Below are 26867 nucleotides of genomic sequence, written 5' to 3'. Positions count from 1 at the left end.
GCAGATTCTACTGGAAAATATTATTTCCATTGCAAATGAAACACTCCTTAAACACATTTTTCACCCAACTGAAAAAGGAAAACCTGGCACATATAAGAGGTGTGTGTTACATCAGCTACACTTATTAAAAAAATAGATGTTCTGGTGGCTAAATTCCAGATCACTTCCCATTAGGTATATATTTTTAATTTTCCATATACTGAAATAGTATGGGAAATAGTTATTTGGAAGGCAATATCCTAATGTTTTTATTTTATTTTTAAAATGGCCTGTTATTCCTATATATATGTCCTACTGAATTAAGTTAAAAGATAGCTTCTATTTTTTAAAAATCCATTCTAATAAGGTTAAGACTACATTAATCAAGTATTTCAGATAGAAAATTATGGATATTAACAATCTAAAGACAAACTAAGAATAGAACCAGTCAAAATATTGCTTACTCATTTCTATCTAACAGGTTTGTCTTCAGATTAACAAAGAAAAAAATCTCTATTTTCAATCATTTAAAAAGCATAAATGCATTTACTGAGAATGGGTGCTTCGTGTCCCAGTAAATGTTGTAATTTCAGGAAGAAACAACCTTATTTAAAAACAAACAGACAACACAGAACCCAAAAAAAGTGTTTTGGAGGGACATTTAGTATTATTAAATAAGTTAACCATAGACTCTTCCCTGTCTCAAATCTCATAAACAGTCAGAATTTACATATTTACATGAATATGCAAAATTAACTATAACAGCTGAGGGCCCTTTGAAGTCATCTCATTTCTACAGATCAGTTTCAAATTAGAAGCAACCATGTCATCTCTATCCAAACTCAGTGCATCTGTGGCCCACAACAATTTTTACTTGTTTCTCTCAGGAGTGCAGTTTCTTTTACAGAATATGTTAAGTCTAACAGTACATAATGAAATACCAGTTCTGCATATTTAAATCTTAATGCTTTTTACAACTCTGGTCTCACCCAAAGCTCATTACTGTTGTTAATCATTTAATGAAAATGGATCAATTCTCCTTTCTAACAAAATACTGTAAAAAAAAGAATTTAAAACAATTTTTTAAAAAATTCACTATCTCCCCAATACAGTGCATCTGTGAATGATTCATGGGAAAAAATGTCACCAAGGTTTTTAATTAGAATTATTTTTAAGTGCTTCTACCAGATAACATTAGCTATCTATTTTATCCTTGGTAGAAACCGCAGGAGAAAATTGAAGCTGTCCAAAGATTATAAACAATTAATGTAACAGATGTAATAATCAAAACAGACTATCAGCATCTGCTACTTAACATTTCACGTTGGTGCCCATTTGTAAGTAATGAGCAGCTGTGCTGCTCTGGGGCAAGAAGCAGCTGCTTAATCCACGCTTCATGCCAGGGAGCAGCAAGCCAACAAGGCTGAGAACATCAGGACAAGCACTTCATCCCACCTCACAATGGAGAATTGGGTTTCTTGGAAATATTTCTTGGAAATATTCACAGAGTTTTTACTTCCTGTCAAGTGGGTAGCACACAGATACGACTCCTTGCCACAGGAATATTTGGGAGTATGGCTCCTACAATCTGACATTCTGCTTCTAGCTGTTGTTGCCATTGGTGTCATGATCCAATATAATTTTAAGTATTTTTTTCAGTCACTATTATTACTATTTTCATTGATTTGACTTATCCTGAATTGAAAGCTGTTTTTGAAACACCTGAGAACTGATGGCTTTGCATAGCCAACACTGTGTTATTTTTTTTTAAATACAGTTTTGATTAAGGTGACACCTTACTGCTGAAAGCCTTTCTTTTGCCTCATTTCCCTTCTTCTCTCTCCTCTCCCTACAACTGACAAACTGCCTTTGTCCAAGATGCTGATACAAACTCTGAGCAACAGCAAGGAGAGGGGCACATCACAAAATTCTCTGGCTCTCCTCCTCAACTCCAGTATAAATGACCACTAATGATACATAAAATTTTGCTTAACCATTTTTAAGTCTGATCCATATCCCATATGAGATAAGATCTCCTTAGAAAGACCAAGAAATTAAATCATTCTGATAGCACTGATATCTCAAATGCATACATTTACCAAAGCTGATCTTGTTTGTGTTTCATGAGGGTAAAAATAATGATATTTGTTACATTCTTTTTTCTAGATAAAACAGCCCACATAAAACTCGACTAGCACAGTTGCTTTCTGGTAGATGGTAGATATTGGGTAGATATATTGTCATCCATAAAATTTTGCAAGAGTCTTTACAATCTTTGAAAAAAAACTCCTTAAATCTTCCCCCTTTCACATATCACATATCCCTTTCCTCCCCTTTTGCTCCATAGTAAATTGTCCAAAGCTGACTCCAGTTGCAGGATTCAGCCAGAATCAGAGGGATGCTGAGGGTCATTACTATAACACAGCATGCACTGAATTTTATCAGTTACAATACAGCAATATATGCTAGAATTTTTAAAAAGAGCTCTCTCAAATATCTGCTTTTGTCAGTCACAGCTCAGCTGTGAGTTGTTTGTTTGTTTTCTTATGACAGCAGGAAGAATAGTCAGAAAAGTCTTCAATGGCTTTCTTGTATAAAGAGAACACCTTATCCTTAACCAAAGCAGTACCAAGCAACTTCCTGCTCCACTGGAAATCTGTGCTGCAGCAAATATTGTAGCTTTTAAAAACAGAAGTGATGTTTCAGGTTAGGAAGGGATGGAGGATTAGGTATTGTCATCTTCTTTGAAATTTAGAAAGAAATAAGCAAATTTTTAACTCTTAAAAAAATAAATCTTTTGTAGTTGATTTTATGGTATAAAATCTGTAAAGAAAGATTTAACAGACATCAAAGAGGGACAAATACCCAGGGAGAAGAGTCCAGCTCCACTGCCTTCTTAAGAGGGACGCAATGGAACAAGAAAAGCATCAAAAATTAGAGATCAGATCCCAACTCTCTCTTGAGAGAGACAGATGTGCTGTAATACTTCCTATCTCCCCACCAAATTGTGAGATAGCCCAGTTGCTCAAGTAGAGATGGGCACAAGAGACTGGTACGTTGCCTCCATTCCTATTTTACAGCCAGGAGTGTCTGTAAAGTTTTAAGAGAAAGCCTGGTTTTGCTCTGCAGTTTGAATTTTTGGAGGTAGCCTGGAAAGGAAATAATGATATTAAAAATACCTTAAGTAAAAACTGAAGCCTGATGGTGAGTAGATTCTGCTCTATAGAGTTTGCTAAACCAAAAGAGATAATTACATCTGTGCCTAAAGTAATTTATTGGAAACCCTAACTCAGAAGCCAATATTACTTTATTTTCATGAAAAGAGAAACCTCTGTGCCCAAACTGTTACTCCTTTACTACACAATTAGTACTATAACTCAAAACAATGGAAAACATATTTTTATCAGAAAAGAACACCTGAAAAATTTAAATGTGCCATTTGCCATTTTTAATGCAGCTCTTTGCAGGAAAGATGTTGCTGACATAGCTGTTTTTACACTGCAACATCAATATTGCAATGTTCTCCAGATCTAACACATTCACCACTTCCCTGATGATAAAGTATCAATACAGAAAGCTCTTGGGTAGGTGTTTGCAGTTCCTCCCTTAGCCATTACCTCCTTCTCATTTCTCTTTCCAGTCTCATTTCTCATCCTGGCCTTCTGGGAACAACTCAGGACATCCAGACACCAACTCTTCTCTGTTTTAACAAAGTCAGGCAATTTCCTGTTTGCAATTAACAATGCTTCTTGTTTCTTTCTGCAACTCTGAAAGATCTGAGAGATCCTCATGAGCTTTACGTATCAAATACTGAATATACCAAAGAAAAAAGTCTACTGCAGTATCTAAATAAATAAATATTACAAATGAGAATAACAAATGTTATTCAAATTTTAGATTAAAAACGATTTCAAATGTCTCGAGTGCCTTCTCAGTCTTGAAGACATTAGAGTGCATTTGGGTCATTTTCTGAAGCTTTGATATTAGATATATTGTTTAAAAGAAAGCTGCAATTTAAGCAAAAATGACTGATGCCAGAAACAGGAATTGAAGAAAAAAATAGTATCTCAAAACCTTGATAGATCTGGAAATAATGACTACATGTAGAGCAGAAAATTAGTACATTTAAATATATATATTTAATGTTGAAGTGGGATTTTTATATTATTCTTCTCCATAGCAACCTAACAATCCAGCTCCTTGAGAACTAGCTGAGGGCTCGAACCTGTCTTTACAGAAATAGGCTAAAATTATCAAGCAGTTAAATAAGAACAGGGAAAGCTGCTAAATCCACCCAGATGTACATGCCAGATTTTTCTGAAATATTCCTTGTAGTACCATATCTGAGGAACATCTATGGTGTATCAAAGTTTTCTGTTAAAGGCAAAATTCCAGGACTGGACTCAGAATGGAGAAAACATCTCATATCAGACACAACTAAGTATGGAAAACTTATGGTGGAATATGACTACGTGACAAAAAAGAAAAAAATATTGGAAAAAATGTACTTTCTTGTAATATTTTAAAATATTAAATATTATATTTTTTTAACGTCAGTTTGGAAAGCACAGATGCACAGAGCAATAAATGGATTTCCCCCTGCATCAGGGAAGAGCTGGTCTTCAATAGAAGGTTTTTTCATTAAACTTCCAGCAACCAGATTCTTCCCAAGTTGCTTGTGTTTGTTTCTTTGTTTTGGTAGCTGTTGGGTTGGTGGTTTTTTTGTATGCATTTATCTTTGATAAAGGAAGGTCTAATAAAGTGGATTTGTTCTATAATTGCTGTCAATATTTGCCCAACTGGGGAGCAGAAAGAGGAGCTCTGAGAGGAAACGATGGGGAATAGGTTTGTTCTGATATCAGCAAATCAAGTTGCAGTGATATCAATAGAGCAGTGAATTTGACTCATTAACCAATGTATTTTCACCTGTCCTGCTGTCTGGGAAGAGGAACTATACAATTCTGTGGAGAGCTCTTATAAAGAAGAGGACAATTAGATTTTTAAAATCTTGTTCTTATGTAAATTCCACTATCAGTAAGTCATTACTACTTATGCACAGATCATTACATTATTAAATAGCTTCTTAAAGCTTGCATTCAGTGAAGATTTACCAAATAAACCAGGTATATTTTTATAAGTAAAACAGTATTTCTTCCACTGATCAAAAGAAATATGAGAATTAGTAAGAAATGAATATTTATTAGAATTAAAATAAGCAAAATATTACTTCTGTCATTCCAGAATACCCTAGACATATACATTGGATAGTCTTAAATTTTCACTTCTTACAACTTCATAAAATACACTAAGAAATTAGATCACAAAGAAGGATTTTTTTCCCAATTAATTTCTACCTAGCAGTTCTTCATTACAGAAATTTCAAAACTGCATTAGCCCAGTTCTTATATGGTTTCTGGTATTTCTTTTTTTACACACCACAACAGATTTTCTCAACATTTTAATGCTTCCCCGTTAGGAAAAATATCCTGATTTATGCCTGGGAACTAAGAGACACTGAGATGATATCTAACCTGCCCTTCATTCAAAAAGTTTCAATACCAAGAGGACAGGTCTGACAGCCTAAGATCTGCCACAGGGGAAAGTACTTAGCAAGAGAGATTGATTTCCTTCCCCCCAAACTACAGCAATGGCTGTAACTGGGAAGTACAGCTCAATAAATGTTACAGTACACCCAGTAAAACCTGACAATTTGAAAAATTCACTAGGAATCTTTATTTCCACCGAGCATTTCTAACCCCGTAACCTTTCCAGAAGCCCAGAATTTGTCCAGATTTACAAAGATTTACAAGAGATGACAAAATCTATAGACACAACTCCAGGTAAGGCTGCTTTTTGAAGGAGCCCAAGCATACCGAAATGTCTCAAAGAATTATTTATATTATCAATTTTATATTATCAATATTTATATTATCAATTATCAATTAATTCTGTAAATTTTCGATTTTTTATCCTTGCATCCAGTAAAAATTCTCTCATTTAATGCCAGAAATTGAAATTTGACACATTTGAAACATTTTTCCTGTGCATATAATTCTACATATGTAGGATTATATCATAATCCTACATATGTATGTAACCTAAGGGAAGTTTAAAATCTCTGTAAACAAAATTCTGTGAGGGAGTAAAATGAGCAGCTAGAAAATCACATATTATAAAACATTAAATAAAATTACATTAAAGTAGAATTTTTCACTTAAAAATACATTTTAAGTCAATATGATATTCCTGTTACTACAGGGGAAAAAAATCTAAGTATTTTTATTTGTATCTGCTTTTATTGTTTTACAGTCTAGTTACTCAGAATAATCAAACCATTCTAATCAACTCCTCCTCATTAGAACAGTTAGAACATTAGAACAGGTTTTTACCAACTGAAACTATCTACTTAAAGGAAATTAAAAAATATTTGGTTTTGGAAAAAGCATTATCATATATCACTAAAGAAACACTGTAAATATAAAAGAAAAGGTGTGTTCAAAGCTTCTTTAGAACACTGATTTTTATTTAAAATGCCCCTGTCCTTTGTGCTAACAAACAGCACAATTCAGAAGTGAATGTAACTGAGGTATGGAAGCACTAAAAGGAAAATTATAAATACATACAGAATTTTAAAACTACAGGAGATTCTCCATAAAAGCAAAAATAACTAAGTGCTCTTTAGCTAGGAGGGAAAAAGGAAAAAAAAAATGTGGTAAAGTTTCCTTAATTTCCTAAAAACTCTGTCTCCCCAGCCTGGTGTGTATTGCACATGATGAGGAGATAGAAAAGTATCAGAGAGGAAGAGGAGGAGACAAAGGGAGGAAAGAAAGGAGACAACTTACAACCCTGCAGATCTGAGTTTCTAATCAATAGGATTCTTGACAGGAATATAAATCCAACTTTCACTCTAAACAGTTATAGTTTGAAATTTTCACTGAAATCCTTATTTTAGAAATCACAGGGTTATAGGCTTCCTGCTGAGACTGCACAACAGCTTATCTGACACGTGGCCAAAAAATCAATTTTTATCTAGAGCTATGGATAACAGCACTCACACTTTGAATCAAGCTCCAGGTCATTTAAGCAAAATATATTAAAGTAATAAATACAAGCTAAGCATTTAGCTGATGTAGATTACTACTGCACATGTCTTTTGACAATATAATATGTATAAATCAACACTTTTACATACATTTTAAGTTTAAGGATCATTTTTAGAGAAAATAGTTTTGGTTTTTTTTAACATAATACAAATCTGATCAAGTTTCCATTTCTCATATGACATTTACAAATTAGATGGCAGTTCAGGACCAGATTCAGTGATTCAGCAACCTATTTTTTTTTTTTAATTTATCTCCTAATTTTCTATGGGAAATAATTAAATTTAAAAAACCCTAGCATTCAGCTTCCATACATGAATGGATCACTCTCCCAAACCAAGCATCAGCATAAAATGACAAATCCAAACCTGATGACATGTACTCTAAATCTGTGGTTATTGGCTTTTCTCAGAATATCCAGTGATTGAAACGATGAGTCTCTGGTACTGAAATTTTATCCTAGATAGTTTACCACTATGTTCCAATGTCTACAACTGGAACTGGTCTCTTTCTACATGTGTTGTTAAACTAGATATTTTATACAGCTTTTTTTTTTTAGTTTTTTAGGTTGTTTCTTTTTTTGTAAGAACAGAGTTAGAAAAGGACTTTGGAGTGCAAATTGAATTTTTTATGCTAATATTTGTGTTTATCAACCCAACAGATGTAAAGCTCAATCCCAAATGTGATCACAGCCAAAACCAATTTGAAAATGGATGCTCTGCAGAATTTATTTCATCCAAAAGAAACCATTTGGATTATCAAATGCTTTAACACCACAGCTTGCTTTGGATAATTTTTGGGGCTTCTGAAAAACCTAGGAAGAGGAATATATTACATGTGACAAAATCGTGGATTTTAAGTTTGAAAATGCAATTTTAAATTTACTCAGGAAAAGTCAAAATTCAAAGCTGCACTTCCTCCATTTTGAAGAACTGCTGTAACTTTTGGCCAAGACAGGAAAATCCACCACAACAACCTTATTCTGGGATAAAAGAACCTCATGACAGCAGACTGATACAGCTGAGCAGCACAACCAACTGCAGGAAACAAAAGTTCCAAATCAGACAGAGGAAGAAAAAAAAAAAAAAAAAAAAAAAAAAAAAAAAAAAAAAAAAAAAGATGAAACAGTTAAAAGCCAAAGGGAAAGCAATAACAAAATAGGTTTGTGAAATACTGAAAAAGAGGTCTAAAAAGAGTGCCTCAGGTTGAATGGTACTTAGTAAAGGACTGGAGTTACAAGAAAAGAAAAATTTTCCTGTAGTTGGACTGTTGAAATGTACAGAGGAGTAGATGTTTTTTTTCCCTCTTCCTTGTAAATATAAAGAATGGCATCAGCATATGTCCACAGTACACTGGCAATCAAACTGCTCATTAACACCTAGAACTGATTGTTTGGACACAAAAAAAGGAAGAAATAACTTCTCAGTGAAGACTTAATTCAGAGTTTCAGGATATTACCATTCTTCAGCTCTTATCATGATAAAAAAAGGAAAAAATCTTCATTTAGTCTTAGTTTCCTGTTTTATACTGAGCTTCAATTAGCTGGACAAAAGACTCCAGAGGAAGCCCTAAAGCAGTATAGCTGCCAGCACAGCTCTTGCTCATGAATATACACAGCCTCTGCATCAGATATTTTTGTTTCTTTACTATTTATCAACCAAAGCCTTAAAGGTAGGATTCAGCCCAGTTCATTAAGTGTATCAAAGCTGATTCCACGAATCCAGTGAAAGAATATGCTGCATAGAAGGCAGAACACAACCTTCTGGCATCTCTTCCTGCTCAAGAGGAATAATCTGTATTTTCTCCAGTTCCAAGAAACATTGCTGAGACAATTTTGGGGCCAGATGCTATTTAAAGTAACTATAATTATGAAAGGAACAAGCTTTTTATTGGATAATGCCATGTGAAGGATAGAATGAACTGAAACAAACATCCTTTAATGTAAGGCTGTTCATAATTCACTTTAATGTGTTATATCTCCTACTTGCCAAGCTGCTCTGCTTCAGTAGTTCTTCATTCTTATTTTCTTGTGCTCCATTTGTTATGCTCTAAGTTGCAAGCTCTTCCTCTAAACAAACAGAATAAACTAGAACATTTCCACTAGAAAACAAGATACTTTTTGGGTATTGTACTTTCCATGACAGGTCTACACATTCCCCTCTGTTCCATATTTAATGATACAGGAAAATGTCTAAAACACAGTGCACTTTAACAAGTGATTACACACTAAGCAGGAATTGCAGTAACTCTGGGCTACATTTAATTGTACTCACAGTTGACATTGGTCTCCTTTGATTCCCTTAGTTGTGCAGAAACATTTTCCTGTTTGCATGTGACAAATATTTGCATGTCCACTGCACGTGCAAGCTATAAAATAAATTTTAAAAAAGTTAGATTTATTTACCCGTGTTTTACTTTATAACTAAAGGAATTTTCATGGATTTTAATACTTCACCATAAAGAATTTTCCTACAAGCTGTATTTAAAAAAAAATACTACTACTTCAATGCTAGGTTTCATTGAAGAGCATTCCCCTAGCACATAATTTAGTTTATTTTCTGTAGAGTTAAGAACTACACAAGTCATTGAGGGCTTTCCTCCACACCATAAATAATAGCAGTTTGAGTACAGCCATTAAAGTCTATCATCTCAATGTGCAACACAAAATTATTAATACATCTCTTCTATAAAAGGTGAAATCTTGACCAATTGCAAAATAATGGCAAAATTCCATTAGTTTCAAATGTCAAATTAAAGAAAGTATTATTGCAGAGGTTTGGTAAAAAGTCTGACATACTAGAAACTCTTGCTGCAGACAAAAGTGAACAAAAAGAAAGCTTTCAAACCATTTGAAAAAAGGCAGAGATAATATTACAATTATGGTCCAACACAATACTCTAGGAGCAAGAAACAGGCACCTTTAAAAGCTCCTGAAATTTGAAAGGAGGGAAAACCACTGAAACACCATCACCAGTCCACTGCTTTTCAAACACAGTGGCTATAGCTAATCTCTCCACAGTGGTGTGCCCATTGCCATTCTTGTTGCCTTGTTGATTCTCACCTCAACACAAACCTTCAAGCTCCCTAATATCAAGCTTTCTTTTTGCTTTTCCTTCCCATGTTTATATAAATGACCACCTCGTTTAGGCAGCCCTGCCTCACTACTAGCCAAGTGTACAAAGCTTAATAACCTCCCTCTGGTAAGTGTGGCAGTAAGTTCCCCCATCAAACTGGAATAATTACCTGCCAATACTCTAACTAAATGTTAAGCCTTCTTTAATAGAAAGTAAATATGAACCTACCTTTATTATGATATTGTGCTTTCACCAAAATTTTAATTAAAACTAAGATAAAAGATTTAATACATGAGCTCTTGCTTGGGCACAGATATGATACTAAGTGGTAACCTGTACATAACAGAAGTCTACTTTCCACTTTATAATCCTAATATTGAATTTCTATCACAGGGACTGACTTTGAATGTTCCAATTTTGCTGATAGATAAGGAATAACACAGAATTAATATTTCTGTGACAGTGTCCTATACCAGGCACACTCTAACCTCTCTGTCACAGCCTAAGACAACTAAATTGAAAGATAAAGCGTGAGAAGACCACATTTAAACATAAAATATTATTGACTGAATATTCAGGAACTCTCTGGTTTGTTCAGCTTTCAGAACTTGTCAAATATCCATCTCTTCTTACTAACAAGGTACAGGAGATTCAAACACACACCAGAAATTTCTCTGCAGCATACAGTGATGTGTGCACGATGTTTTTCTCTCTGAGAAACACCTACAACTACCACAGAGTGCCAAATTTTGTAATTTTGTCAATAAATGCCCACTGAAGTGCCGCTACTATATAATCAGTAAATCCTTCACATTTTTCCCTCTACATTTATGAAATTATTATTTACGCACTTTAAGCTGAAAAAGTCTCTTTGCAAAAGTTCATCTTAATTGTGTAAGTCTTTGCTATGCTTTCAGTGAAAAAAGCAAAAAGAAATATATTCTTAACAGCTTATTGCTTTCAACAGTGATGCACCATTGCAGGACAGCACAAAAGTTATAAAGGAGATAAAAGGCTGAATTTCAAATCATATTTCAAACATTTATTGATAAATTCAGAAGCTATTGCCAACTAAAATTAATTGATTACTCTCACAATTATTTTTCACTTTATAGAAAGTAATGTGGAATTGGAACTTCCTTAACTTGGGCAGTGTTTATTTAGTGAAAAAGGGGTGTAAAAGGGATTATAAAGTAGAATTAACAGATGTTGCCATATGAGAATCTGTGGAAGGGCAAAACCGTTTCCTTTGGCAGGAACTTGTATACCCAGTCCATGGAATTAGTGATAAATCTAACTTTGGAGCATCATTTATCCCCAGGGACACAGAAATCAAATAAAGCACATATCCAGAGCAGATTAGTGTGCTATGTGCTCACTCACAGGGCAATCCTAGAGATGAACTCTCAAATCAGCCATGTATCTTCTTCCATTTAAACTCCATCGTGTTCAGTCACTGCACTCTGTCTTTTGACTTTCCTGGATTTGTATTGAACAATTGTTAAATAATCTGATGGAATTGATTTATTTTTATTTATATGCGTGTTTAAATTTGGACCTGTATATCTTCACAGCACACATAAATGAAGGATACGTTCCTAGTTTGGTCTCCTTCACCAAAAACACCCACATGGCTGCTCCACCTGACCTGCATTTTCATGACAAATAGGAAGCTTCTATACTGCTAAGATCAGTATGGTCAGAAAAAAAGGAAAAAAAAGGCTACTCAGAATCTTGTAGACTGGATTCCTTTTCAGTGAAAAAGCCCAGCAGCTAATTTTCTTCTTTTGAATGATTAAGAGAAGTTACTCTCATTGATCAAGTTTCTAGTAATCTGACTTTTCCCTGTATACCTCCAAAAAGGACATCAGGAGGTAATGACTTCTATATTATTTTAAAATCTTATCTTGACAAATATTATCTTGACATATTTTAATTCATCTAACACTTGTAAACTCTATGATGAAAAATGCATTACTACACATTTGTGGACCTCTCTGTGAGAAGTAACAAAAAAAAAACCCAAAATCTGTATTAGCCATCCCCATTCTTACTGAAGGTAATGTGATTATGTTACCAAATACAACAGTACAACAAGTCAATAGTACAGGACATTTAGTGGAAAACAACTTCTATTTGTGCCACACTGCAGGTTTTTCCCACTGGGCTATTTCTGAATAATACAAAAGAAATTACAATATGAAGTATGTTTACTAATTAATCAACTGCAATCTAAAGCTACATTTTATTTCAGAGCAATAGAACATTTTCATTCTTTCATTACCTCAATACCTCCATACTCTTTCCTTTTTTTTCTTTAATATTTTCTATTTTTTTTTTCTCTGCTTAACCATTCTCAGTGGATGGTTTCTCTTCTGATATCACTGTAGATGAAAATTTTAAAATGTAGCTACAGGAGCATCTTTCACAGTCCAGTGCTGGTAGAAATATGCCAAATCTCAGAATCAGTTTTAAAAGCATGAACAAGGCTTAAATTCCAGCAAAAAAGGACAGTTATCATATGTAATGCTGATCTAAAGAAATGTTTACCACGATTTTTCTTGTAAGAACTTCCTAAAGCTGAAGGAAAAGGAATTAGGAGTTAAAATGAAAGCTATACTTAATACTTCACATTTCAAAAGCTTCTCCTCCTCCCCTGGCCCCCCCACAATGTATTTAATAAAAGTTTGAAGTTCAAGCAGAACTGCATGGTGGTAAGCAGAGATTTCTGACTGGAAATCCCAGGCTCAGACCACCTAATGCTTGATGGTGGGAAGATAACATCACTGCTTTTGATTCTCTGGGCCTGTCTGCCCCATTTTAATTAATATATCTGAGACACTGTCAAGGAAAATTTCTGACACCACATTTTTGTGTCCTAGTGTTCTTCTGCACCCTCATATTGTCTGTGGCTTGTGTCTGGAGTTATCTGAGGCATCCCAATCAGCTTCTCAGCCTGTAAGAACAGTTTTAATTTCTGCCACACTCAAGCACTTGAAGTTTCATCATCTGAAAAAAATGAAATTCAAAAAGTTGAAAAAAGCACACTGCTTTTCTTTATCCCATTTAGTCCTGATGTCCTTCAGTGTAGATTTTAGATAACCACTGTTCCTTCACACGTTTAGTTAGGTATAGTGTGAATCTTTTGCATTGTCACATCTCTCATGTGACATTATGTTGACAGCAACATATTCACTATAATGAATATGCTTTAAATAATGTCCAGTTCTTAACACAAAATATTTTATTTGGGGCACTGACAGTGGATGGAGCATGCCTACACAGATTTGCTGTGGTTGAGAGAAATTAAATACAAGCAGATAAAAAATATGTATCTTTTTGAATAAGGATCTTGCATCTCTAGGAGAAAGATGGCAAAAAAAAAAATAAAATAAGGGTAACAATTACAAGACCAGCAGAGGCTTTAAAAATTTTATTTTAAAATATTCTGTATTTTTTAAGATATCTAGAAGTCAGCCTTGACAGAGTTAGCCCTATCTTCAAAAAAACCACACCACCAACACAGCAAAGTAATGCCATTATTCCTTTTGCTGAGTACTGCCATATGAAGAGTAGCAGAAGACTGTTAGAGACAGGATTATCTACAGGGTGCATCAGAGTCAGACTCTACCTCTGTACAACATTCTCCAGCACCCACAGCAGCACCATTCTCAAACTCTTTCAGGAGGTTACAATGACACTAATCCTCTCTCAAATCTTCCCTGGCAGTCATCAATGCAGAGAACAGCTCAAAATCCTGCTTTAACTTCCCAGCAAGTTGAAAACACAGTAACATCCCAACAGTCATTAAATTCTCTTCTCATTCTCTGCTTCCTCCTAATTTAAGTATTCATACTCAGTTTGCAAAATTCAGAAATCAATCTCTGCAAACCAACTGTCATAATGAAACATACAATTTTCTTCTCTTTCTAGTAAATTAATCCCAGGTGATGTATTTTCAATTAGATAATCACACCTCTAGGATACAAGAGGGATTGATAGTGTCTCGTGGCTCCTTTTCCCCTTTGGGAAAGAAGTACATCTGTCACTCTCTACTTCATAATTCACACACTGCTAACAGTTTTTAATTTTAAGGAGAAGCTTAAGACTCACAATAAATGCCAGCTTCTGCTGGATTTCAGAACCTTCTATTAGGCAAGATTTATCATTAGCCTTATACCTTCCAAAATTAATTGCAGCACAAGAAACACAGGAAAAACTTTTCACCAATGCTCATATTTCCCTTACGGATACAAGAAAAGATGGGAATTAGAACTGTCACAATTTTGTATGCTTAAAACTCAGGCATAGAGAGATATATTTTAATTCAAAATAAATTGTACAACTCTAATGGAGATTTCAGGAGTTGCAAACTCCTGCCCAAACATATGTACATTCTTGATATCAACTTCAAAATGTATAGAAATTTTTATAGGCTTATTTAAAAAAAAAAAAATAATACAAAAGTTCTCCTTGCAAGTAAGACCAGAAGCTTTAGATTTTGTATTTTTAAACCATTCATGCACCCCCATGATGACTGAGACACATGAATTAAGTGCACAAAATTGTATAAACTTCCTCCAGGGTGAGCTTTAATTATTCTGATCACTTTTGTGTTCTTGGCAGAGATAAGCCTTAGAAATTTAGCTCTCTGTAAATGCTGGAAATGACCCAGATGGATTGCCATGGTGTAAAGTTAACATCTCAATAATATCAAGTATTCTAGCACAGCTAACAAGGCAACTTCTTGTTGAAGAATCCCACAATCATCCCCCTTCTGTCATTCTTTGGTTTGTATCATACTCCATGTCCATGAACCCTATTTCACAGGAAAGAAAACAAAACAGAAGATGGCCATGGGAACTGCTAAGGTGATAAAGAGAAAGGAGCATCTTTCCTGTTAGGAGAGGCTGAGAGAGCTGGGATTCAGCCCGGAGAAGTCTCTGTGGGATCTTACTAACACGTGTAAGTACCTGATGGGAAGGAACCAGTCTCTTAGGAATGCCAACTCCTAAGAACAAGAGGTGAAGGCCACAGACTAAAAACCATGAAATTCCATCAGTACAGAAAAGACTTTTTTACTGTAGAGGTGCTGCAGCTCAGGATGGAAACTGAGGTCAGCCCCATAGTGCTGTATGCACTCATCTCCAACCTGGGTCTATACTGTGCACAGACACTGCTGTTTAAGCAGTTATTTTAAATACTTAGCTACCATGCAAACATTTTATCATCATTAAAATTCTGTATCTTAAGCAGGTTCTTTATTGTATAATAGATTATTTATTAATTTAAATGATTTAGACCTATGTTTTCATATTATTTTTACATATTAATTGAAATTATGATATTGAAGCTTTAAAAACCAACAACAAAAAACCCACCCTGGCAACACCTACTCCAATTTTAGGGAAATAGCAGTTCATGCTACTCTTTTGTACAACATGCAGATTCTAAGCAGAGCAGAAAGATTATATGAAAACAATATAATCCAGTAGAGTAAATTCTTGCTGCAAAACCACAACCCTATAGAATATATTAAATAATAAATCCACAGCATGATTGATTTGGAGGTGCTAGCTCAGCACATAAATCTTCTTGCTGATGCTGACAACAAAAGAATACCCATCACTATTTCCATGAAGTATGCATTTTAGACAATTGAATTTAAGAAAACACTTATTGCTCAGCCCCCATCTCCAACACAGAGCTGCAAGAGCAATTTTTCTCACAAACTGAGCTCACTCCAAATGGTACTTTAACTTAATATGTTTGCTTACTTCAAAGATCACTAAACCAGTAGCTGCACACAGATAATTCCTTTAAGACAACTTGCTGATTTTTTCAAAAGGAAAATGGTAACAAAGCTATTAAATATTGAGGTGCACTACTTTAATTTTGGTAATGCGAACGGCAGACATTTTTGTACAAAAACCCACAGAAATAAAAAAATTCCTTACACTTCAAAACACATATTTTGTCTGAAAAACACGTTGTTTATGTTTTTAGAAAAGGAGATAAAAGCTCTCTCATGGGGCTTGGCTAAGTAACAAATAGAAAGTATAAATGCATATTAGATATAACATTTTAATGCTCAGTTTCACTGCAGATTTTGATTTATGTAATCCTTTAAGACTACACATATGAGATCTGCCCTTCTGAGACCATTTTCTACAATGGTATTATTACAAAGCTGTCTAATTACCTATTTTTCTAGAAATGCATGTTCAAGTGGAAGCCCCTGATACCTGTTTAGCATTCAACAATTACTTTTATAGGAAACACATCCACTCAACCTTTGAGACACACAACGTAAAAGCAAACATGTGCCCAACAACTCTGCAGTATCACTAATTGAGTAGCATTAAAATTACAGTAAAGAACTTTGAAAAAAAAAATTTAAAGGTGACATTAAAAAGGCCTGTTGTACATGCAGGTCAAATGTAACTCATTTTACTGTGGCACGATTAACTTTCATAATAAAACACTCTTCTTAAACTAATTAGCACTTGCATGACAGATTTTATTTTTATCTTTGGTTTATGTTTTGATTTATCTTTGCTCCCAAACCAGCTTATCTGCCAGAATACGATAACACGAGAGAAAAGACAAAAACCATATCTTTATATATTCACAGAATCATGGAATTGTCACAGAGGGAAAAGACCTATAAGATCACTGTGTCCAACCATCAACATCCCTCCGATAAAAATAATAAAATAAAATTTAAAAATATCTATATCTGTATCACCATGCCAACTAGACCACGTCCTGAAGTGCCTCATCTACACAGTTTTTAAATACTTCCAGGGATGGTGACTCCACCACCTCCCTGGGCAGCCCTTTTCAGCATCTAACTATTCTTTCAGTAAGAATGATCTTCCTAATATCTGGTCTAAACCTCCCCTGATGCAGCTTTAGGATATTTCCTTGAGTCCCATCATAGTTTACTTGAGAGAAGAGGCCAGCACCCAGCTCCCTACAACTGCCTTGCAGGTAGCTTTAGATGAATATTGTGCTAAGTGTAATAGGATGTAAAGCACTAAGGACTGAGAGAAAGAAAACATAAAAGGAAAAGACATAGTTTTAGAGTATGGAACCTGCATATGCAGGGATTCTGCAACCACCCAAATCATATACATGTGAATTACATGTGTGTGTATATATATATATATATATACATGTGGATTACATGTATAATATTTATATATAAATTATATATTAAGAGTGTATGTGAATTATATCTATAAATATATATATAATGTATATATCATTTAAAGCAAGGTCAGCTATTCCAAATATTCACAAAAATTAGATAATCATTTTACCAGATCAATACTAGGTATAAATTTATTCTGGAAAAGGCAATTACACACAATCACCTTGATGCCATTTTTGTAAAACTAGAGAGTAAAAAAACCCTAGAGCTGCATATTTTTTTCCATATTTCTTTCAGACTGAAGCCTGCTCTCTGCTGTCCCTTGACATTTTTTACTTGGTGATTACAGAAATGCTCTTGTTAGTGAAGAGGCTCTCACATGAAACCATAAGAGATAATTACAATTGCTTAAAAAAAAGAAGTAATTTCAAATCTGGTAACAGATAAACTTTTTCTATGTTTAGTAAAGAACTAAACAAAGGGGTTTGATGTGTCTTTTAGGGGGTTTTTTGTAGAGCAAAAAAACCAAACTGATGATTCTGGATGCCTTCATCTTTGCCTGTCCAATATTAGGTGTACTTCAGAGGACTTTTTCAGACACCAAAGGATTAGTATATTCTTTTTTAAATTACGCCTTTTAAAATTTTCTTGAAAAAGGTGACATTTTCTCTACTAGCTATTTTGAAAAGTTTTGCCAAAAACTTCCTTTCATCAAAAGACTGCAATTTTTTTCCCCTCACTCATAAAAGAATGTGTAACTTCCTGAATTGTAACAGAAAAAAATAAATCAAAGATTATTATATAGCAGTATGAAAAGCAAAACAATTTAAAACCACTCAGTAGTTATTCATAGTGGCTTTAAATGTAAAAAATAAATAAATAAATATTCCACTCTAAGGTGAAAAACAACTGAAATCAACAACTGATTGCAACTATTTGTGTGTATTTGGTCATTCAGAGTAAAAGCCCAAAGAAGAGAAATGCCTCACACAATTTATCAGACAAAAATGCCACAAAATCTAAAGAAGTCAGCAAATCATTTCCCTTGAGTTAGCCATTAGGAGATACAAAATAAGACTGATTTTTAAGGCATTAAACTGTGAGCAAGGCTATTTTTTCCTTAAATAACAAATGTGGTCTGCCATTGTAATGTATTGCATTTACCACTCAGAAAATGAAGGCAGAATCAACTGCAATCAAACAGAAATGCCATTACAGGAGGGTTTGTTTTTTTTTTTTTGAGAATCTTCATTCTACCAGTTGAAAAATGAGCTGCATGATGCCTGAAAAAGCTATTTTCTCAACAGCCTGTAGGGAGTTTCCAAGACTCCTAAAGGAGAGGGATGACCAACACAAAATGACTGTTTCCTGACTCCTCTGTCCTGGTGACACGGCCACAGGTGGGGATTCAAAAAGGTAACCATGACCTCCTCTTACACTGAAAGGTCTCAAAATCCTTTTAGGTGGTAAAATTGCAGTCAGTGAGGTAGGATATTATGCTGCATGTTACATGTCACACTGACCAGCTCTCAGGGGACATACTTGTGGGATTTTCTTGGGGAGAGATTACAGACAGAGATGCTGGAATTATTGACTGCAGATGTATCTGCATTAAAACTACAAGAATACTAAGAAGGCTGTGAGAGGTTGCAGCAACAAGAGAGAAAATAAGAACTTTTCAGCACCTAGAAACATCTAGGAGGATTGGTTCATTTATTACAAACAAACAAAATGCCTACTGTTTAAAAAAAATTCTATTGTATTTGGAAAATGAAGACTCTGGCTGTAGTCAAGTGTTTATTTGAGGCTAAAGAAATACTGATTTAATAAAATGGCATCTTCAGACTGCCAACCCTCAGTCAGAGACCAGCATCTTCTCAGCTTAGACACAGAAGCTTCCTGAGCTCTTGACAACTTTTTCAACACAAGGTATAAGATGTTTGCTTCTAAGTGGCAGACAAAATCACCCTGTTCTAGACAGCTGAAAGTTTCCAACTCATTCACTGCCTGTTTCCTCAGGGAACATCTTTTGGAAAGGAATGACTACAAATTTCATCCAGAAGGCAAACATACTGGTAACAGATCAGACAGCACATCAGAAATACATTTTATTAATTCTCCTTACTCCAGCAAATAAAATTATAGCATGTAAACCTTTAAAAATAAAAATAAATAAAAAATAAAATAAAATAAAACAATGCACATCAAGTCATCTTTCATTGCCAAAAACTGTTACACAATAACACACAGGAGGATTTGATCACCAGCATCTAATGAAAGCAATGGACTGGTCATTAATCCTTGTGAAAAGATAAAATAAGCACAAAGATAAAGGCATACATATAAATCTAACTGCTGTATCTCCTCACTATCTGTAAAAATAAGTGCTGATTAAATAAGGAATGCCTGAATTCTTAGTTCTGATGCTAAGATTACCACAAAATGCCTGCTACTTAAAAATACTAAGATAGCATGAATTGTTGCTATTCTTTTTACTACTTCAGACATTTTTATTGCATCAGAGACTTAAAAAAAGTCTGTTTACTAAATACACAGTACAGATTACGTATTTATAAAATTTAAGGAATGGTTTTGCCTTCTTTTATTTCTCTCTTTTAAAAAGCTGTTTTGTTCTTACTCCATTTGCATAACTCAATGAACTCCATTGAATGGTGAAGTTACATTTATGCAAAGAAACATTCTACAGGAATCAGTCTTAAGGAACTATTACTTTGCAAGACAATAGGCCAAAAAAGTATGCAAGAAAATATCTCCTTCAAAGGAGTCAAAAAGAAACCTCAGCTACTTTATTTTACTCATCTTTAAGACTAGTAAAAGGAATTTTGATGGTCAGACACCACAACGCTGGCTTGGATTTAACTTACCACATATTATGCTTATGGTACTTAAAAAAAAAAAAAAAATAAAAAGGTATAATTTGTAGGTCACTTCACCTGGGACAGCTAACCCAAATTGACTGGAAAGATAATAGACAGCACCATGCTCATTGATAAAACTGGGGAGGAGAAGGCTGTCTAGCAGACAGCCATCACTCAGAGACTGGATGGGCATTGGTCCACTTGGGGGAAGGTGGAGACTGCTTTTACTTGGTTTGATTCCCCTCTCCCCCCTTTTTCATTTACTTTTTAAACTGTCTTTCTCTAAACCCAGAAGTTTTCTCACTTTTGTTCTCTCTATTCTCTCCCTACCCCACTGGGGGGATGAAGCAGGGAGTGAGGTGGTGACAGTGATGCTTGGCTTCTGGCTGGGCTGAACCCACCCACTGTTTGGCAGTTCTGCTCAAACACCAACTTTTTCAAAAGCAATCCTAAAATGATGCTTAAAGCAGAGAATCAAGCATTAGCTTAAAAAAAGTTGTGCTTATAAAAGTCTACTGCATGCAATCAAGGACAATCATCAAAAAGATTAAATATGCCAGACATCCTATGAAAAACTTATTAAACCCGACAGTCACCCAAATATTCTCTCTCTGGAGGTTAATCATGAAGAATGCTACATTCAACAGTTTCTTCTTTTTTTCATCCATAAAATTATTGACATCTAAACACAGCTTGACAATGACATTTTCACTCAAGTGTAACTCAGCTCCTTCAGTTAAGATTATTCCAAGTGCAAGGAGGTTACAGAATACAAACGTAGCTATAAAAAAGGTCCTAGTTTGTTTGGGTTTATTTTGGGGGGCTTGTTTTTTGGTTTGTTTTTGTTTTTTTTTTTTAATTCACAATTATTGATGGTAGAAATAATTCTTTTTAATACAGGTCTAATCTACTAGAAAGCAAAAAGAAAATTATATATACTCACAAAAATGAATAGGAGACTGAAAAGTTTGCCTAGCACATTTCCCTTGGCATTCAAAAAATAACTGGATAACTGGAGCAGTTCTGTTAAAAGTTGTCTTCTTCCAAGTTCCTCAACTAAGTTTTTTTTTATGGCAATCCACTATTCTTCTACTTTAATAGCACAGGACACACTTGGAATACACTCTGATACCAGTGAATTTAATTTAAGTTCATAACTAAGGCCAAATACAGGCATTTTATTCACTCAGTATTCACACCATCATGAACACTGTTCAATAAACAGCATTCACTAAAGGAAGGAAAGTAAATTTCCAAATCAGCTTTGGGGAAAAAATGTCTTCTCAAATAAAGAGTTCTTACACTAACTATTCTAACAATCTCTCTGCAAAAAGCAATATGTAGCTTCTCTTGAACACCTTATTGTGCTCTCTTTTCTTTATATTTTGCATGTTTCAAGAAGCCCTCTACCTACTACTAAAAACAACTTCCAGTATGCTAATAAACCTACTATATTGAGTAGTTTTATTCTATAGTAAGGTATTCTATAAAAATGAGCAATTGGTATCATTATCTCTATTCAACATTTAAAAAAATAAAAACAAAACTAAAAATCAACAACACTACTGCAAAATGGGGTTTCTTTATAGCCCCCTCATTTGTCAAAAGCTGTGGTTATTTTGTTTGTATAGGATAAACAAAATCATGTGTTCTGCTGGAATTTAGCACCACATGTGAACTTTTCTTTTTTGGAATAATGTTAAATTACTGCTAAGAACTTGGGACCCACTGTTTCTTAGAAACAAAGGTACAAGATAATCACTAGAAGTAGATTTTTTTTTTTTTTTTTTGAGTTCTATATTCTAGTACCTGAAGACAGTATAAAGAATACCACATTCTTTTTTTTCACTGCACTCCAACATTTATTCATTTTTATGTATCTTTATATACAAAGACTTTTGTTGTCTGTTTCATAAGCCTCCAAGCCATTGAATACCTATTGTTTATGTGAATAAACACAAAATACCTGGACCAAAAGCCCCTTTTGTTTTTTAAATACACAGACTTAGTCATTGTGAAAAGAAGGCTTCCAGACTATAATATTTAACCCAATATAAGCTTTCCTCTATATTTTTTGACATCTAATGATAGAATGACCAGACTCACAATCTTTAATGCATTGCTGATTTCCATAAATACAATTCTCTACATACCAGACATTATAATGGCTCCACAGAAAAACTGTGTAAAAACTCTTATCCCAAATTGCTGCACCATTTCCTCAGAAAGCCAAAACTCCCATCAATCCCCATTCATTCCTAATCCTACTTTAGGACAACGTGGAAGAAAAAGCTGCTGTTTATACTGCTAGTCAAGAATACTGTATTCCTTTATGCTTTCTCCATTTCTGGAGATAAAAGCTCTCTGTCCTCATTCATAGTTCTACCTCACAAAGCACTCGTGGTTCCCAAATAGAAGATTTTGGACCAGAAACCTTTTCAAAAGAGAATTCCCCTGTAGAAGATAGGAGACCAAATTTACAGCTTTCTACAACAATAGCAGAATTCACCTACTTCTCTTTGCTTTTCACCTCTATGGACAATGCTGGACAAAAGCATTGAAGCTCCAGGCATTGTGGCACAGGCACAGTCAAGATGAAATGCACAGAACAAACATTTTGAAGGTAAACTATTGCAAACAGAGGTGGAAATTGCCTTCCAGGTAGCAGAGTTGATCCCCACCAGAACTTTCTAGGTCTCAGTATTCTGCTTGTGTTAAATGCAGTGACAAACCCTGATGAGCTGAGCAACCTGATTTAGTTGAGGGTGTCCCTGCTGACTGCAAGGGGGTTGGACTGATGATCTTTATAGTTCTCTTCCAACCAAAATTATTTTATGATTCTGTGCATTACACCAGAGGAAGAGGTTGACATTGACCAAGTGCTAAAAACACCAAGTGATAGAAAGCTACAAGGTCCTCTTTTCCACCTACTATCAATTAAGTACTCTTGGCTTGTACTGTTATCTTGTCAATTAGTATCTTTTACCACTTCTATATTATTTTTTCCTCTGTGCAAAACCTACTGGGAGCAGCAGGCAGGGTTGAGAGAAAAGATGATACGCAGCAGAAAACCTGAAGCAGGAGTAGGAATTAGGAGATGTTTCAGAAAAGAAGATGCCTATGTCTATCAGAGAGCAGAATCTACACAAACTTTTTTTGCAGGAGAGAGGGGCAAACAGACTTTCCTGAGATGTATTGTGGATTGCATGGAGTCTGATTCAGTTTGGACACAGCAAAAAGTTGTTGGAATGTAAAAAAAACTGTGAAAGATGGACACCCACCTTGAAATTATTTGGTAGCAGAAGACATACCTGATTCCAGTTGTGTTTCTTTAGAATATCTCCCCTAGTTTGACATAATCATGGGGTTTCTTATGTGTGCTGCCTATAAAAAATGCACCCTAATGCACATGTGCTCCTTGTAAATGAAAGGGATTTTTTTTTCCCATACTGACAGCCCTTTGTGTACAACAGAAACAGAATGATTACAAACTAAATGAAAGGGGAAGCTATTGCCTTTGGTAATGAAAACATCCAATTTTATGATAGCAGAGAAGGGGACAGACCTATTAGGGCAATACAAAGGCTATAAACTTGCTGAAAAAAAATTGCCCTGACACAGCCTGTGTGGTAGGAAGCTTCTACAGAAGGGTCAGTGTCTTGAGCACCACGGCTTTAAGGCTGCTCAGAGAGTGAACTTTGTGCTGGGACTCACAATTTTACTCCTACTGCAAGAGCAATAGGAAGGGTCACAATTTCAATTCTGTCAAAACTGAAGACAATTTGGGATGTTATCACTTTATGAAAAAAATGGCAATACAGAAAAGTGCCTACATTATCTCATTATTAAATGTATTACACATCAACAGTATGTGTCAGAAGTTACTGTAAAGAATTCTCTCCTGGCAACTTGTGCATTTTAAGAATAATTTTTAAAAATACCTTGTATAAAGGAAATGACAAGATGATAAGCAGCTAAAGTAACTTTTTTTTTAGTATTGACAACTAAGTAGGTGATTAATAAGTTTTAAAATAATGTTAAAAATATTGCCAAGATAATGCAAAATTATTCTAAGCAATCTCCAATGCTATCTTCTCCTGGTGTACTTTTGCCTGTAGTATACATCTTAATTTGTTTTTTCTAAAATTTCTACAAAGCACCTCTGTGTTTCCCAGCCATGCAGCCCATAACAGAACAAGGCCTTGATGCAAACCTAACACTAAGGAAAACAACCAAGACAGCAAAACCACATCTGTTTCCATCTACAGTTACAGCTGGTTTATTTCCAAAATATATCAATATTTAGCAATGAATGGTACCTCAATTCGGACTTCGGATTAATTTAAAAAAATTAATCAAAGTAATTTGGAATATTCTCCAGTCCTTCAACATTTCAGCTTACAAGGATTCCCAGGATTCCTACATCTGGATAGCTTCACCTGTTTGGAATCCACAAGAGCTGACCTGTGCATCTCTGCCATCAAAGCTTCTCCACAGTGTAGAGCATGGGTGTGTTTTATTCTGTCAGATTCTTTTTATTCTGTTTGATTCCTTAAATATTTTTCCAGTGTGACAGTGCACCCACTTCTGACATAAAAATAAACCAGAGAAAGGGCCAGTGCTAGAGCAAACCAACATTAGATGGAAAGACTTTTCATGTTGTAATGACAAAAATGCTCTAGGTTCCAAAATACAACATAAGACTTAGGAACATCTACATTATGCTCTCCTGGTATGGCAAATATCCATGGCAATTTTGCTAAACGTGGATAATTTTCTTATAGAATTGGAATATTTTATCTTTGCTCAATACCTCCCTGCATTCTGGATCTCAGACTCAAAGAATATTTGGAAAATGATGATTGGAGAAGAGTATGTGGAATCAGCTATTCTCCCTTTTCCAAAGCTGGAAAAGTTTGAAAATCTTTGAAACATAGATTGGTGATAATGCTGATTTAGGCATTCTATTGAAAGTTTAGCTAGCAGAAAGTTATCTTTGTATTCCACTTTAATCTTTCTTGTTCCAATCTAATCCCATTACTACTTCCTCAATCAAAACAGAGGTTTGGGGGAAGGCACTTCATAATTATTGGCTCTTTTTAGCTTACTTTCACATACCTGAAGCCTGTTATTATGCCTGCTAGCATAGCAGGATGCAAAATTTGTCTTTAGATTTGTTTTAAAGCTATTGAAATGTTGACAATTGCAGAGAGCAAAACTCCAGAAAATTTGCACTTCTTTAATCACAACTATTCAAAACCTTCTGAAACTAAAATTCTATCTTTTTCCTATAACAACTGTTGCTCATCCTAGACTAATTTGATAGCATAAGACTATGCAATAACACTATGGATGTATAATGCCACAAAGGCATCATTATTCTTGGAGTAGAATAAGGAAAAGAGTTATATTTGTAGAGTTTTTCATCCCTGGATAAAATTCAGAACAGAACTACACACTCAGGGTTGTGTAGTCAGCTTCTTTCAGAGCTTTTCAAATTACCTCGATTTGGGATTTGGAAAAGGATTTGCTTTGCATAGTTAAGGAAAAAGCAAGTTTTCCAAGGGCTGAAAGACCTGCTATGCACCTCCTTCTCCTTCCTTTCAAGATCACTGGGGATTTAAGGAACCACAAAAGGTAAACCAGCCTATAAAAGAAAAGCAATTTTTTCTTGCAAATCTTCTTAATCTGTATCACTGATAGTCAGACTTATTTGGGAGGTCAGATTTAAGGTGTAAGTAACTGCAGCAGAATATATATATTACATGTACTGAACACACAAGTACTTTTATCAGGACACTAGGAAAAAAAAATATTTTATACCATGTGTGTTAAGTTAGTAATTCTCAATGTTTCTCCCAGTGCAGTCCACTTTGTCTATCAACTGTAGAGATTCAAGAGATGTGGTACCACCTCTTTTCCCAGCTTCAACTGCTTTCCATTTCATAACCAAGTTACTCCCTTGTAACTATAGCAACTTGTTGTGTGAAGAGCACTATAGCACTACAGATGTAGTCATTATCTTGTCATTCCTTTAAGGTTTTCAATCTGGATCTTCAAAGAAATAGCTCAGCAGCTCAGAGGAAAAAATGCACCCCCCACGTGTTCAGACAGTCTCAATCCTCATACAGAAGGATGAGCTTTATTAGGAAAGATGTGTTGGTAAGGTCCAGCCAAAATCTCAGCTGGCATCAGCAAAGGGACACAAGAAAGGGCTCTGAGCAGGCTTTTTTCAGTTCCTCATTATTTTTTTTTCCCTCAGATGGCTACTTCATACCATACTTCCTGTCTCGTCTTCCAATGTTTTCAGTCACCGTTAAGATAAGCTTCTGATAAGCCTTTTCTTCCAGACATTTTTTTTTCCTTATGCTTTTACTTTAATCCTGGTCTTAATTTGCATCTTTTTTTTTTTTTTTATCCTGTATTCCCAGAAGCATTTACCAGAATGAAGAAGAAAATAAAAATAAAATCTAAAACCATCTCCTTTATATTGGCACATTCCCTGACCTCACCTCTGGTTCCAAAATCCTCTTAAATCCAAGTAAAATTCATTTGATTTATCTATGGATCACTGGTATTCTTTCCTGCAGAAAGCTCTGGCCCACAATTTGGGCACCTCTATCAGAGGAATAAAAATCAAGATACTGAAGAAAATCTAACAGTTTGTAATTACTACATT

General features: G+C 34.8%; 1 protein-coding gene across 4 annotated transcripts in view; it reads right to left on the bottom strand.

Annotated features, from left to right (window-relative positions):
* Positions 1-26867, bottom strand: part of ATRNL1 (attractin like 1) — a 462013-nt gene that overhangs the window by 319548 nt on the left and 115598 nt on the right. For all 4 annotated transcript variants that reach the window (XM_071749487.1, XM_071749488.1, XM_071749489.1 and 1 more), the window contains exon 20: positions 9353-9446. In XM_071749487.1, coding sequence (XP_071605588.1) covers positions 9353-9446 — 94 coding nt within the window. The remainder of the gene's footprint in view (positions 1-9352; positions 9447-26867) is intronic.

The sequence above is a fragment of the Heliangelus exortis genome, chromosome 7, assembly GCF_036169615.1.
Source record: "Heliangelus exortis chromosome 7, bHelExo1.hap1, whole genome shotgun sequence".
In the NCBI taxonomy this organism is placed as follows: domain Eukaryota; kingdom Metazoa; phylum Chordata; class Aves; order Apodiformes; family Trochilidae; genus Heliangelus; species Heliangelus exortis.
This window is presented reverse-complemented; position numbering and strand designations above follow the sequence as displayed.